This window comes from Urtica dioica, chromosome 7 (assembly GCF_054948205.1).
Source record: "Urtica dioica subsp. dioica isolate 48M chromosome 7, U.dioica_male_clone48M_v1_H2, whole genome shotgun sequence".
Taxonomy (NCBI): domain Eukaryota; kingdom Viridiplantae; phylum Streptophyta; class Magnoliopsida; order Rosales; family Urticaceae; genus Urtica; species Urtica dioica.
Window position 1 is genome coordinate 35,104,446 of NC_142762.1, and position 15,208 is coordinate 35,119,653.

The 15,208-nt window shown below is 37.3% G+C and overlaps 1 protein-coding gene across 1 annotated transcript; it reads right to left on the reverse strand.

Annotated features, from left to right (window-relative positions):
• Positions 1 to 8,358: 8,358 nt before the first annotated feature.
• Positions 8,359 to 14,944, reverse strand: LOC149391063 (Pleckstrin homology (PH) domain superfamily protein). Its single transcript, XM_089618866.1, has 11 exons — positions 13,966 to 14,944; positions 13,512 to 13,868; positions 12,239 to 12,341; positions 11,316 to 11,764; positions 10,969 to 11,124; positions 10,623 to 10,790; positions 10,366 to 10,506; positions 9,800 to 10,030; positions 9,557 to 9,670; positions 8,923 to 9,107; positions 8,359 to 8,689 (listed from the first exon to the last, which is right to left on the reverse strand). The coding sequence occupies exons 1-10, from the start codon at positions 14,542 to 14,544 to the stop codon at positions 8,934 to 8,936; spliced, it is 2,472 nt and encodes an 823-aa protein (XP_089474992.1). The 5' UTR covers positions 14,545 to 14,944; the 3' UTR covers positions 8,359 to 8,689; positions 8,923 to 8,933.
• Between the last annotated feature and the right edge of the window lie 264 nt (positions 14,945 to 15,208).

The window sequence follows — 15,208 nt, forward strand, 5'->3', positions numbered from 1 at the left end:
AGAGGTGGCGGAAGAGCAATAGACTCTCGAATTCAAATCGAGAGTAGAAGAGTCAAGAATCACGTCCCGAGTCTTCTGCCTAAAATACTTAACGAGCGTAAGAGGGAAACAATAAGTTCTTTTGGGGTTTATCCTGTTATGCTCTTCCGTATATGAGATAAACGTGGCTGCAGAGTACCCAAACTTTAATTAAGCTGATGTTGGTGGTATCCACAAGTCAACGACTTGTGCATAACGGGCCATGCCGGTCCGTGCGCCGAGTACTCAAAGCAATGGGTGAAGGTCGCGCATCGCGAGCTCATTGCTGACTGGGAGACTCGACGGGAGCTGCATTGAGCGCCCCGGGGCACAGTGGGTGAATGTCACAATTTGCGAGCTCACTTTGCCATAGACCAGCGGCGCTGACGTCATGACGAAGAAAGTACCACTAGTGGATCCCAAACAAGTGTTAAAACTTAGATCAGCTGATGACTGCTGCTCAAAGTTTGAAGCTGGTCTCTGGTCGGATCGGAGGTTATAGCAGTGAAAAGTGTATAATCTTACGGAACGGCAAGTGTTATTTCGGATGCGAGCACATTAGTCACTTTTAGGTGATAGCTGCATCCTGCATTCTTGCACGCTTGTTCGTACGTCATATGCTTTGCATTAGACTATTTTTCTTTCCTATGTTAGACTCCCGCTTACTGAGTCATTCGACTCATAGTTCTATGTCCCTTGGTAATGTAGATAAAGACATAACGGCTATGTAAACAGAAGGGAGGTAGAACCGAGATCGGACGAGTATCTCTTGACCTACGGGCTATAGGTTTTGACTTGGGAAGTAATCTACTATGTAATAATATGTATAATGTCAACCCTTCCTAAAACAATGTCTATATATATAAGGGTTGATATACGACTTTAAAGTTTTAAACGAAAAACGAAAAATTTTCCGATATTTTTTATAACCACTTTTATAGTAAACGTTTTCGCACTTTAAATAATGTTGTATATTATTTATTATATGTTTAATAAATTATATATTTGCCTTGAATATTTTATTTTATTATTGCTTATACGATGACATGTTCGCGATACGTTGATGTTGGATTCGATGAGTCGCGGCTTGCGGCGAGTTGACAACGCTCGTGGGTCGTGATAATCTCTCTCCAAAACTTTGCCTTTAACCCGTGAAACCGCTTCTGAATATTCGTCTTCAACCCTTAATCTCTAATGAATCTTCGCCTTTTACCCTTTTATCTCATATTCGAGTCTTCATGTCATTGCGTTCTTTGTATTCTTCGTGTTCCTCGTCATTCTTGGATCTTCAAGTCCTTCGTGTTCATCGTCGGGTCTTCAAATCCTCGCACCGTCACTTAAGCATAAGAAAACGTGAATTCTCGCACCTTCCTCATCGCGCGCTCTGACGCTCAACATTAATCGTGTTGTATTGTGTTCTTGGTGAACGATTTGTGGTCGCCTCTATGTTTTCAAGTGAGAGAGAGAGAGAGAGAGAGTTGTGTTGTGATTTTGGTCGAGGTTTCACAAGTTGTGAGAACTTATCTTGAGAGAGAGCTAAGAGAGGTATTTATAGAGTCATGAGGCTTGTATTGGTTATGAGTTGAAGGAAAGAGAGGTTGGAGGCGAGTTTTTCCTTATGTCAAGTGGAGTTGGCGACAAAGGCTCTCTTGGAGGGGGCCTAGTTGGCGGAAATGATGGTTGGAGGCAAGCCATGGGGTTGACGGCACAAGAAAGCAACAATTAGGTGGAGTTGGTGTCACCAGGTTGGCGCCAACAGGTTGACGGCACCAGATTGGCGACAAGACTTGTTTGGTGGCCAAAATGAGTTAGTGGCAAATCTCATTTGGTGGTCAAAATGGGTTGACGGCAAGACTCATTTTGTGGTTAAAATGGCTTGAAGGCAAAACTCATTTTGTGGCTAATATGAGTTGAAGGCAAAGCTTATTTTGTGGCTAAAATGGGTTGAAGACAAAGCTTATTTTGTGGCTAAAATAGGTTGAAGGTAAATCTTATTTTGTGCCCAAAATGGGTTGGCGACAAGGCAAGTTTAGTGACCAAAATGAATTGGAGGAAAATCTTATTTAGTTGCCGAATTGGGTTGGTGGCAAGACTCATTTGGTGGCCAAAATGAGCTAAAGGCAAGACTCATTTTGTGGCCAAAATGAGTTGAAGAAAAAGCTTGTTTGTGGCCAAAATGAGTTGATGACAAAACTTGTTTGTGGCCAAAATGAATTGAAGCCAAACATCTGGTTGAGGGCATGGTTCGGGTTGAAGGCAAGCGTTAGGTTGGAGGCATGACCCGGTTTGAATGCAAGCGTCAGGTTAAAGGCAACACCCGGGTTGAAGGCAAGAGTTCGGCTGAAGGCAAAACTCGGGGTAAGATTCGAGTGGCAGGCAAGAGTCAGGGTTGACTCGAGGTTTGATCAATTGACTTTACTTGTGGGGTTGGGCTTTATGCATGGTCTTGCCTTGTTGTTTTTTCTCTTAGGATGCATTTTTACCTTGTGAAAATGACGGCATAACAATCATCGCTGTTAGCTTGGGCGGGAGCATTTGGCGAGGAAGAGGCTTCGACTCTGACGATATCCGTAACCTGGGCTAGGGCGGGACTTCGCCTCGCGCTGGCGACCGCCGTTCATAGTTAGAGAAGGCAGGTCGCCGTTGGGGAGGAGTCACCCTTCGGTTGGTCAGTGGCGCCAACATCACAGTTCCGCGGAGGTCCTTGTCATATTCTTCCATCCTTTTTTTCTTCTACTTTTTTTTTTGTCCGCTCGTCCATGGTCGAGAGTTTTTCTCCATCGTGCTAGTCTCTATGTTTGTCCATAAGAAATTATATCTTCTTTTTTATGTGTGTTGTCCCTAATTCGTGGGAGAGAGAGACATGTGAGATAGGTTTAGAGTTTTGTTTTTAAATTTTGTCAATGTCCCATGCAGTGATGGAGCCAGGATTTCAATCAAGGGGGGCAAATTTGAGAAATATTTTTTAGGAGGGGCATTATTGAAAAAAAACTTACAAATTTGGGTCAAAAACATAATTATTAGTAAAATTTAGAGGTAAAATTATAAAAAAGTATAAAAATTTGGGGTTAAAAAAATAATTTTCAAAAATCGAGGGGGGGCATTGGCCCACCCTGACCCCCACCTAGATCCGTCACTGGTCCCATGCTCATTTGCTTTTTGGGCTAGAGAAAATCCGACCTAACACTATAAAACAGAGAAGAACACATAAGAAAAGACTGATCTCATTGACATTTGAGTTCTCTTGGCCATCTCGTGAATAGGTCATGAAATTGCTTGGAAACTTAATATATATTCACTTTGAAGTTGAACTGACTTCAGTTTTTTTTTCTTTGCATTTAATATCTCTATTTTTCCAATTTCCAAATACAGCCACGCCTTTTAGGGGTCCCAAATAAAATGATTAAAGCCATCACCAATCAGTCAATCAATCCCAATTTTTTCTAAATTATTTTTCTTCTCCTTGCAGAAGAAGGAGAGAAAAAAAGTGTAGACTGGAAACGATATGAATTCTCTCTACGACGATACCATAGTAACTGCGGCAGTATAAGTCGATTTCCCGTAATTCAAAATTACATAAACCAATACTGAAAAGGATTTACATCAAACTCATACCTGTAACCTAACCGGATTATATCAAATTTTAAGACATATTATTGTTTTTTTTAAAACACACCCTTTCCTATTAATTTAGGGAAGAAGAAGAAAACTAGATGATGAGCTCTTTTTATTATGACGTCGTCGTAGTTGTCATAATGTGACACCAAACCGTCCAAAATGAGAGTGATAATAAAAGCTAGCCAAACAAGTTAATAATAGCAACCAAAAAAAGGAAAAGAAGCAGAGTAGTAAATTGATACGAGTGACGGATCGAATGATATCTTAAGAGAGCATGTTGATAGGGGCCTATTTTATTGTCTGATAAGATAATGTTTATTATTAAACGGACATGATTTATTAGACAGTTTATATAAGACTTTTGATAGGATTGCGTCTGATATATGATGAAAATAATATATATATATATATATATATATATATATATATATATATATTTATATGTCAAAGCTTAAATATGAGTGATGAATAATTAATAAGAGTCATTGATTGAATGATATTTTTATAGAAAGCGTGTGTTGAAAATTGGAAAATTGGGTTTCCAAAAAGTAGTAAGTTTTAATTTAAAAAATATGTGCAGTTTGACAAAAATGTTCTTAACACACTACAAATCCTTAAAGATGTGGTTTGCGGCATGTGGTCTTATGTTATACCTTGCGGTGATTTGCGGTTTTTTGCTGTCCTGTTGGAATTTCCAAACTTTAAATTTGAAAGTTATGTGTCACGGATATTGTTGTTGGTGGTTTTCGGAAATTATTAAATTCCTTGCGACTTACGAGAAATTCCACGTCAAAGCTCAAATAAAGCCCATCAAGACCCATAAAAGTCAATGCCCACGCAAAGCAGCCCAAAAGTCCAAGCTCAAGTTCACACACGAAGTAGAGGGACCCGACACGCCGCGCCTACCCCTCAACGCGCTGCGCCACCGTGCTATACAAGAGGAGCACCGTGCGCGCCTCAAAAAATAGGCGCGCACAAAACGTGGCGCGCCAGTGCGCCTCCGCGCGCTCGCTCCAAATCCGACTCACGCTCCATGAGGTGTGCCCATCAGTCCTCCTAGGCTTCAAAATCCACTATAAATATCCCTCATATGTCTCCATAAATTAGTTTTATATTATTAAAATCTCAGTTCAAAATGAAGTGAAATGAAAAGTGAAACTCAAAATTTTGAATTTTATTATTCATTAATTCTATAATAGAGTGAGAAATGAAATTGGATTGAAGCAAATCTAACTCTATTTTGTCATATCTCTCTATATATGGAGACGTGTTCATAAATATCTAGATTTGAAAAAAAATGAATTTAAAATTTTTGGAGACATTTTGTTTTCTTTCTGATTAAAAAAAAATTCGGTACGAATGAAAAGTACTTGTGTCTAGGATCCAATCTCTTCTTTTTCTAAAAAAAAATATAAAAAAATTCATTGTTCGTTGACTAATGATTTTATCTCTAAAGATCAAACCTCTACTTTTTATAATAATAATAATAATAATAATAATAATAATAATAATAATATTAATTACTTGCGTTTGTGATATGTCGTTGGTTTTTACTAAGAATACAAGTAATTGATTTGTTGCCATTTAATAAAGGGCGATGCGGCTATTTAACCAATTTAAACTTTGAGTTAAGCAAAATAGCCCAAATTTCTTAAGTCGTGACTAATTAGCTAAAAATATTAAAAACAACTAAAATACCCTTCAATCTCTCTTCTCACTTCGTACGTACATTTAAGCTCAACAATTGCTCTCTCAATCACACTTATACATCCCAAACACACATTCCTCTACACCTAACCCTCTTTGTCTCCCTCGCTATGATCTCTCCATCCTACCTCAAGATGTTAGATTCATTCTCTCGAATCGCTCTCGTCTACACCGCCGATCCCGCTCCTTCGGCGAATGCCATCTCCGTGCTCTTCCGCTAGTTCGACAGCGGAGGATCGTCGTCGTCTCCGGAGAGACGATCTGCCAAGATTTCGGAGGAGCTCTAACGATTCTGCGATGCCAAGCAACGTGCTATTGGATCTGTCATTCTCCGTCAAAATTGGGGATTTTGGCTTAACTAGGTTAAAATTGGATTTAAATAACCAGATTGAGATCGCAGTCGAAGGTAACAACGAGAATGGTGACACTGTGCAGGATCACGGCTCAGTCGTGGAAGAGACCGAGAGCGTCGCAACCGCCATCACTGTCTTTTTTTTTTCCTTTGGTTCATCGAACAGTGGATTAAAAAAATTTGAAAGCAGGTTTAAAATTTTTGACACTTCGTTGATTTCTCGTTGCATATGACTAAATTTTTATTCTTTTGGTTTATCGAATAATGGATTAATTTTTTTAAAGCAGTATTATATTTTTTTTACTTCTTCTTCTTCTTTTTCTTTTTCTGATTTAACGAAGAGTAGATTAAATATGTTGAAATCAAGATTAAAGTTTTTGACATCTTCTTCTTCTTTTTTCTAATTTTTCTTGTTCTGGTTTATCGAAGAGTGGATTAATACAGAAAGTGCAGTGGATTAAAATTTTGAAAACTTAGATTAATTGTATTAAAACTTAATAAAGATATATTAGTATTTTTATATTATAAGTGGCTAAAATGAATCAACTTGTGAAATCATGACCATTTTGTTAAACACTAAGTTTGAAATGGTTAGTTCATACAAAAATCCTTTAATAAATTGTTTCTGCGAAGGCAAATTGCAAAATTAGAGGTGAATCCCATATTGCAAAAAAGAGTTATATATAGCTTATTATTGATAGTAATAAAAAAAATTAATAATTTAATATATCAATTAATATGTATGTAATATAAAAAAAAATTAAACCGAAGCAATTATATATATATATATATATATATATATATATATATATATATATATATATATATATATATATATAATTTTAACTTACGCGAAAGTTGGAAATAACTTTATTTGTCAACAATTATCTATGGAAGTAGTTTGGAAAATATTCGTCCATAAAAATGATCTCTTTTTTAATGAAATAATGACTGGTGTAGAATATGTTCGACATCGGACAAATATATAAAGAGCTACAAATATATACAATTGATTAATTCTCAATAGAATTGGAAGTTTTATTTTTTAATCTATTGAATTAAGGTTGAAGATCTATTTTTTCTTTTTATTTCTTAAAAGAAGCTACATCATTTACTTTTATTATAAGTTATGTGTTATGATACGATGAGTATAACACTGACAATATAGAATAGTTGCATACCGATTGGATAAAAGTTTTAGTTTCTTAAAAAAAAAAAAAAGAGATGTTAAACGGTGATTCGGTGAATATAAATTACAAGTGTACTTTTAATATTGAAAGGTTAATCTATAATTTGTTATAGTTTTGATTTAAGACATGTATATAGTATATACTGAGTAAGAAAACAAAATTCATGCAATATCATTGAAGGGTATGAGGAGAAAGAAAAGGCAATATATATTTATATATTGCGAGTCATAACCGCATATTCTGTTAGGTTCCTAATAATGATTAGTCGTAATTTTCTACCGCTTCTAGAGTGAAGTCGTGGGGTTCAAATCTACCGAGTTGCATATACCTGTTAAAGAGAAAAAAAGTGGCTATACAAAGAATGAAATGTTCAAAATCAATTCATACCATTCTCAACCTTTGTGCTAATCTATATTCTAAACCTTGCGAAAGAAAATTTTCATTTAAACAACAAAACCCAAAACACCAACAAAAAAAACTTATATTTTAATAGTAAATTGAATTTACTAATTTTAAGAACATGAAAACCTTGAACTTTTTCTAATGAAATTCAGGGACTAGAAGAAAATGTTATTACAGAAAGAGAAACGAAATCTTTAATAAAATAGATGTATAAGAATTTAATAAATAAAAAATTGTATGAGTTTTTTCTAATCCAATAATCAACTATATAAAATAGAGGAGAAAAACAAAAAAAAAAAATTATTCGAATGGTAAATTTTAATTTAATATTCTGGTGATTTTAATTTACCAAAAACTGAATTTTTTTCAAATTAAACTATGAGGATTGGAACATGAATTCGTGAGGATCCATAGAATGATTCGAAAGGATCATGGAAAGAAGCTGCAAAAGATAGATTTCATTTAAACAATGTAAATTAAAAGAATATAGGATTTTGGTTTCAAAACAAAACAAAAAAACGATAAGAAAAAAACAGGAATTTAAAAACGACAGCGACAGTGATACAATAACCAGAGAAGAATCGTAATTCACCAGAAAACAAAAAAAAAAAAAAAATATCGTGATCAACTCATCCTTGTAACTCCTTCGTGATAGAAGAAGAAAAAAAAAAGTGAGAACAAAATAGTCTATTTAGAGCATACGAGGGTGTAATGGTACCTATATAATAAGATATTTGTATAATTAAATAGAACTGAACTAATATCTTAAAAGGAGATTAACTAGTAGCAATAGATCCTTTTGTATTTTGTCTTAAAAAACGAGTATTACGTTGAAGATAAAACAATATTTGATTTGATGATAATTGCATTTTAAAGGCTAATACTTGCTTGAAATGTAGTCTTGTATATAAAGAAACTATATTTTATCTAGCCTTTAAATATTTTAGTTGAACGATAGAATGAAAGGCTAGGTTCACAAATATCTCGGCTAATTTGCAAGTCCATTGATTTCGATTGACTATTTAGGTACAACACCGGTACAAAAAGAAAAAGAAAAAAAAACAGAGAAAATATGAGCACGACATTCATTGTGATTCCATTATGTCCAATGGGTTAAAAGTAAAACACACGAAAAAAAAGGATTGCAAATTTGGTTAGTGTTAAGAGAGCCCAGGTGGCAGTTTGGAAAGAGTGAGTTCCTCAAACTAGAAGAGGGCATTTTCTTTTATGCTCCAAATCTTTGAACATCTTCTGGTTATGACCACAAAAGAATCATGAATATCATCAAAATACTCCTTTGAGCACTACAATAACTCATCTAATTTACACTTCTGGGCCTTTGCTGTAATGCTAATAAGAAGAAACCTGACTCTTCATCTCTCCAGGAACTTCGGCTCTAGCACTAAAATCGTATCCGCGTTGCGTATTAATAAATAGCCAGAACGTAACAAAAAGAAAAAATGGGGGTGATTTTATTGCCTACTAAAACCTAAGATCTAATTTTTTTTCCTTTCAAATTCTTTTGTTACTTACACATTCAATTCCTTGAGAAAAAGCACACACTGCTGAGAGCTACTGGGAATTAATAAAAAAAAAAATGCAAAAGAATCGACAGACTGTTAACGCAGCAATGACCTTTTTATCGCCTAGTCAAGTAGCTGATCCTGGTCGGAATGAAATTGGCCAAAGATATCAGGACATGAATCCCAATTTCCTCTTTCTCTCGACTCCCAATATCCACCCACGTATCGGTAAGTTTCACTACCTTTTTCCTTCGCAAACCATCGTGGTTGCCAACCACTCTCTTGCATCTTCCGAGCCTGTGAATATCAATTGACCATCAATAAAACACAACAAAAGGTTAACTCAATCTTAATCTTTGCTGATCGAAGTCTGTGTAGCAGAATTCTATAGCCCCATTTATTTATGTACAAGTTCATGGCATTGAAACTGACTGCTATACACTACCGACCTAAATATTTGCTACTCAAAATCAGTACAGCTTAATCCTATACACTACCGATTTGTTTGAGTAAAAGCTTTATGGAGTTTAAATTGAATCATTATTCACTCACTACCGATCTCGATGTTTGCTTTGCTCATCAAATCTTTGCACCCAAATTGTGTATTATATATATATATATATATATATATATATATATATATATATATATAATATCCTACCCTATTTGTTTTTAGTGCACAGTTCTGGTGAATCAATTGAAAGTGAAGCATATTGTACTTAAACTAGACAAAGCTTGTAACTTACTTGGCGTTGCCTCTGTTCCAGCCGAAGCTTCTCAGAATTAGCCATTTCATATTCCCCATTTTCGAGATATCTTTGATCAGGCCGAAGTCTTGAATCCGTCGGGGGCAATGCTTCCTGCAAGTTAAATTGATATATCAAGTTCTGATCCACACACAATACAGTCGTGACACTAAGTTATTTAATAATATTTGCATATTTCAAGTTTACAGAAGTCTTGCCAAGGATGGTATATTGTGAATCTACCTTCATTCCAGGTGTCAGCTCATTCAGGGTTATGGCGAAACGTGTCAAGTTGTATCGTGTCGGACACTTTGGCAGTTTGCTACGCTTCCAAAGGAGATGGGTCTCGGATGAGGAATCAAGTCCTTTACCTCTCCCGGAACAGTCTCCATGCACGTAATGCATGCTCTCATCCCATTTTCCAAACAATGTTGCCACAATCTTCCCGTTCTTGTCTTGGACGACACCTTGCACCTAAATATTACATGAAAAAATATTGAGATACGAGAATAAAAAAGAACAATCAACGCCAACCATAAATCAACTCATTTTCGGCCCCCAGAATTTGGACTTGTGACATCTACCTCAATCAGAATCAGGGATACTCATTCTTATTGCTAAACCAAAGCCCTGGGGGGTGAATTATTACTATAATAATTTGTCAAAGAAAGGCTAGTAATCTCCGTCATCTTAATCATAATCAAATGCTGGGTTCAGCTACATTTTTAATGAGGTAGTTTAACAAGACTACAGGGAGACTCGAAAATATGTTTAAATCGAAAACATGTTTCAAAAAGTTGAGAATGTACCTGATGAGGATTTCGATCAATGATGGATTGCTCCTTGAACTTTAGCTTGCATGAGTAACCATCGCTCCCTTGTATGCGCATTGTACCATAATGATCCAAATACAACTTCCCTAGGATGAGATTATATATCGATGTTGTAACCTGTAACAGAGATTCCATTACAAAGATGATCTTCTTTCATAAGCATTTAACAGAACTAAACAATATGTAAGGATATTGTGAGACGCAAAGAAAATAATATAGTGCTAGTGCCACACCTTACTCCACTCATACACTTCGCCATCATCAAATCCCAAGCTTAAAGCACCTACAGGGTCAAGCTGAATTGAGCGACCCCAAAATTTGCTTTTCAAATTGCTATCCGCCCAAAACTTCCAACCTGTACCCTCACAATGACAAGCAACAACCATTGGATGATGACTGACCTGACACCCAAAACAATAGATGCTTATTAATTCACTTTGTCACATAAAATATGTCCCAAGAAAAATAGAACAAATATTCACAAGACAGTGACATTACTACATCTGCTGTAAACATGACTATGCTCACTAGATATTTCAAAATTACAGCTCATATGTATAAGGAAGGAAACAAGATAACCTTCTCCGAGAAAAATCTAAGGCCTTTGTCTGGATAATCAGCCTCATATGTCTCCCCCAATAGTGGATTAAAAGGTTTACACATTCTTCCTTCAGTTGACGCATAACCAGATACAGCAAAAGCAGCAACATTTAGGATCCGCATAAGACTGTTGCCCTGTAAAATAAATAAAATTAATAAGCTAATGTACGAAGGAACTCGACAAGTACCAGAAAAAAAAAATGAAGACCAACTGCATTTAATAGCTGCTGAGGGACATGCATCATGATTCAGGAGAACTAATTGTACATTATAAGAGGGAAAAGTAGAAACACATATAAAGGAAAAAACTGAGTTCAGATACTTACTCTTTTTCCCCATTCATTTGCTCGGTCAATGAGATATGAGTATTCAAAATCTTCAAAACACTTTTGAAGAGAAGAGAGTGGTTCGTTGAAGTAAACAGGAAGGCAAATTTTAGTGAGGTCCTTTCCAATGTTATCCTTAATCATTGACCAAAGACTAACACCTTTTTCCTTTTCAATAGGGTCAGGCAACTTCTTTCTGCGCTTAACATATGGATACGTAACTCTAGCAGCCTTGATAGATGGATCAATGTCATCTTCAGATTCTATAGCATACACATCATCATCATCCGAGGAAAAGGATGATATCCGATAGTCAGATGCATTGCTTTTAAAAGAACTCGATGACAAAAAGTCACGGGTATCAAAAAAGGTGTTATCTTCATCATCAGTTTCTTCGTCTGCAGCATCAACTCTTTCATTATCGTCCTCAGACTCGGTTCCACTTCCTTCTGAAAATAAATTATCACACCGCATCATTAGATTCCAAAAGCAAGCTCATTGTAACAAGAAGCTTACTATAATCATACATAATACAAGAAGCCCGCTGGGATTCGAGTTTCAAAATTCAACTCTCCCATTGAAACAAGCTCGTTGAAGAGAAATCTAACAAAATCTATCATCATACAGAAGACAAAACATATTTACGAACTTCACCATTTTACAATTTAACACTTTGACATGAGAAAACACAAGAATCGGACTAGGGATTTTAATATTCACCAGTTAGCAATATTTACTACCAACAGAATTGCTAATGGGTTCTTAACTAACTTGAATAAATCAATGAAAAATACTTGACTCAGCTTCATATCAGACATTTTTTAAAGCCAAATGGCAACAGAGTATATGAGCAAAATATATATAATTTAAAAAAAAAAAAAAAAAAAAAAAAACTTCACCAATGAGTTTGGCGGAAGACTTACCACTAAATTTATCGTTCTTTGATCTGAATGAAGAAACCTCACAATCCTTCAACTGTCTTTGACTCTCATCAACAACTGTGTTCTCTAAATCAACCTTTTCTGTCTACACAATTCAATGGAATAGCAGTTTATGATCATAACAAATAAACAAAATTTGCATGGAATGAATAAATAACTACAAATTCTGCTGCAGCATTTGTAAATCCGTAAATGATCATAAGCATTTTAACCTTAGATGATGTAAGCTTATCTTTATTTAATGCATGATTACCCAAAAAAACCAACTAGAGACAATTATCAAAGTAACTAACACAATTGAAGAGCTGAATTTCTAGTCATCAAAGGTCTTTCTCAAACCTGGTTTTGGATGAAACTTTAGAAAACTTCTTTCACTAACAGCATAAACAGCGAACATTTATGTAAACGCTACTTCGTTAGAATTAGTAAGCTATTTGCAGAATCCCATTCTATATATGAAAGCAATACGATCAGCAACATTTCATGGAACGAATAACTCGTGATTACAATTAGATGGGTTAATCCATACATTAAGGCAATGCATACTATGCCTATGCTTACTGATCATAATCAGTGTGAAAATAGAATTAAAATCATGCACAGCATGGTATAGAAGAGAAACAAATCAATCCTCTGCCAGTACAGAATCTGGCCACTAGAATGCCTGTGCATAAATGTTCAAATTTTGAGTAAATGGGATCTAATGAGTCTAATTCTTTAGATTCTGAAGTGAAAGTTGGACACCATCCTATACAATATTGACACCATCCTATACAATATTCCCACTTCCAATCACCACCATCTCTACATTAAATTACATAAACAGCCACACCAATTATCATGTACACTGTCATACATGACGAAATACTTTAAGATGAGGTAGATACACAAGAATTTATATTCATCCTATGATCAAACACTTTCAATAGTTCAGCTCATAAATCAAGCCACCAAGTCACAATCAGCTAAACGCACAGTCATGATACATATTGAAAAGTTTGCAAATGGAAACAATTAAACATAAAACACATTTTTAATATTCTCCAATTGATAATATCATACAAAAAAATCAGGGTAAATTACAGCAATGATTCCTTCAAAAAAAAAAAAAAAAAAAAAAAAAAAAAGAGGACACAACAACTCATACAAGAAAACAATCTCCATAGCCTCCAAGAAATCATATGTTTTTTCCCTTCTTTTTTTGGGAGTAGTTGTACTAAACGGAATGGCGAGGGTAGTTAGTTTTTTTCCGTACCTCGAGCTGCCTGAGGGTGTCGATGAGGAGCCACTGCTTCTGCTTGAGGAGAGTGAGCTGAGTCTGAAGGCCGGCAAACTCGGTCCTCATGATCTGCTCGCTCTCCTGGATCGCCTCCTCTGTCAGTCCCTCCTCCACCAGCCGCTGCCGGAGCCTCTCCGTCGACACCGCCGCGCCGTCGACCGGAGCCATGAGCTCGCTGTTCGACATCCTCGGAAACATGTCCTTCACCGCCTGAAGAGCCTCCACCCACGCCACGCGGTCCTCCCGGCTCTCCGCCCTCAAATGCAGCCTCTTCGTCCCCGTGAATATCGAGAACCTCTTGTCGTCCGATCTGCTCTCCCTCACGCTAGACACCTAACGATCCAAGGCCGTCTCTTCATTCAGATCTTTTTTCCGAGCCGGAGAAAAACACAAATTGGAAACGGATTCAGAACCAGAATTAGAAACGGACCTTGAGGTGAACCTCGCCAAAAGGCTTCCGGCGGAGGATGTGCTGTGGAGACTGATGGTGGTTGTTGGTTGTGGCGGTGGAGGTGGATTTGTTGTTGCGGGAGATTCGTCTCATGGATTCGTCGCCGATGACCTTCGATCCTTTCTCGGTCTCGGCGCTGACGACGATCCGATCAGGACCGTGAATCTTGAAATAGGAAAGAACTCCGTCTTGGAGGACGAACCACCGCGGTCGCCATCCCTTGCCGTAGTTCACCCACTTATAGAGGATTCCGGACACTCCGTTTCCGACGAGATCGTTGATCTTCACGTCCACCGGCTGTTCGCGCATCGACGGAGGCCGAGAGAGAGACTCCGCCGCCGAAACGGCCGAGGTTACGGACGCCGATCGCTGGCTTATCCGGCCGTGATCTCCGCCGCCGTTATTGTTGATGCTCGCGGCGGAGACGTGGCCGGGCATTCTGCCGGAGGTGGAGGAGTTGGATCTGGAGGAGAGCATCGCGAGCTCCGACACCTTATGCGGTGGAGGCTTCGCAGGAGAATGATCGGAGACGGTCGAGATGCAACAGAATGGATGCATGTAGAGAGTCAAACCGAATCAAATCAGATCATCAGAGAGAAAAACTCATCGGAATCGGAATTCAATCGCGAGCCGCTCGTAAACGCCCTCCGCGGAAGCGGAGTAGTCGAAATGCCCGTCGATTGCGACGACGGTTCTCATTTCCCGGCGAGCAATAACGATGAATTCCAGGGACCGATATGATATCTCGCGATATTAACGCGGAGGCTTCGTTTGATGTTTTCCCGGCGAGGAAAACGAGTATCTACGACGTCGTTTTAAAATAGCTAGATTTCGGGGGTTGAAATGAAATATTACACGCAAACAACGAGAAGAGCAAGGAAGAGAAGGAAGGGAAATAGAGAGAGAGAGAGAGAGAGAGAGAGGAAAACCCGAAAGGTAAACCGGTTTGAGTGCTAATAAAGCCGAAGAGTTTTTCTTTTTTTCCTTTTAAATTTAATACGAGACGGTTGGTTAGAAGAGAGTGTTGTGTAAAAGACGAAGAAGTTGCAAAAAAAATTTATTTTCCTTTTTTTTTCCTCATCCGATAGTGGTTAAAATTGTGTGCGGTGAGGGTGCATGGGATGGAAAGTTTAGATGGCTCTGTCACTGTAGACACGTGGCAGAGAAGGTAGTGACTAAGTGGCGGGGCTGTCTGAAGACTGAACCCATCTGACCGACGGAA

What these genes read in the sequence shown, in the direction of transcription:
- LOC149391063 (XM_089618866.1), bottom strand. Translation starts at nt 14,544, where the DNA reads ATGCATCCATTCTGTTGCATCTCGACCGTCTCCGATCATTCTCCTGCG. An exon ending in CAAATGAATGGGGAAAAAGA is followed by an intron (nt 11,125 to 11,315) that starts GTAAGTATCTGA and finishes TTTATTTTACAG; the next exon opens with GGCAACAGTCTTATGCGGAT. An exon ending in TTAGATTTTTCTCGGAGAAG is followed by an intron (nt 10,791 to 10,968) that starts GTTATCTTGTTT and finishes TTTGGGTGTCAG; the next exon opens with GTCAGTCATCATCCAATGGT.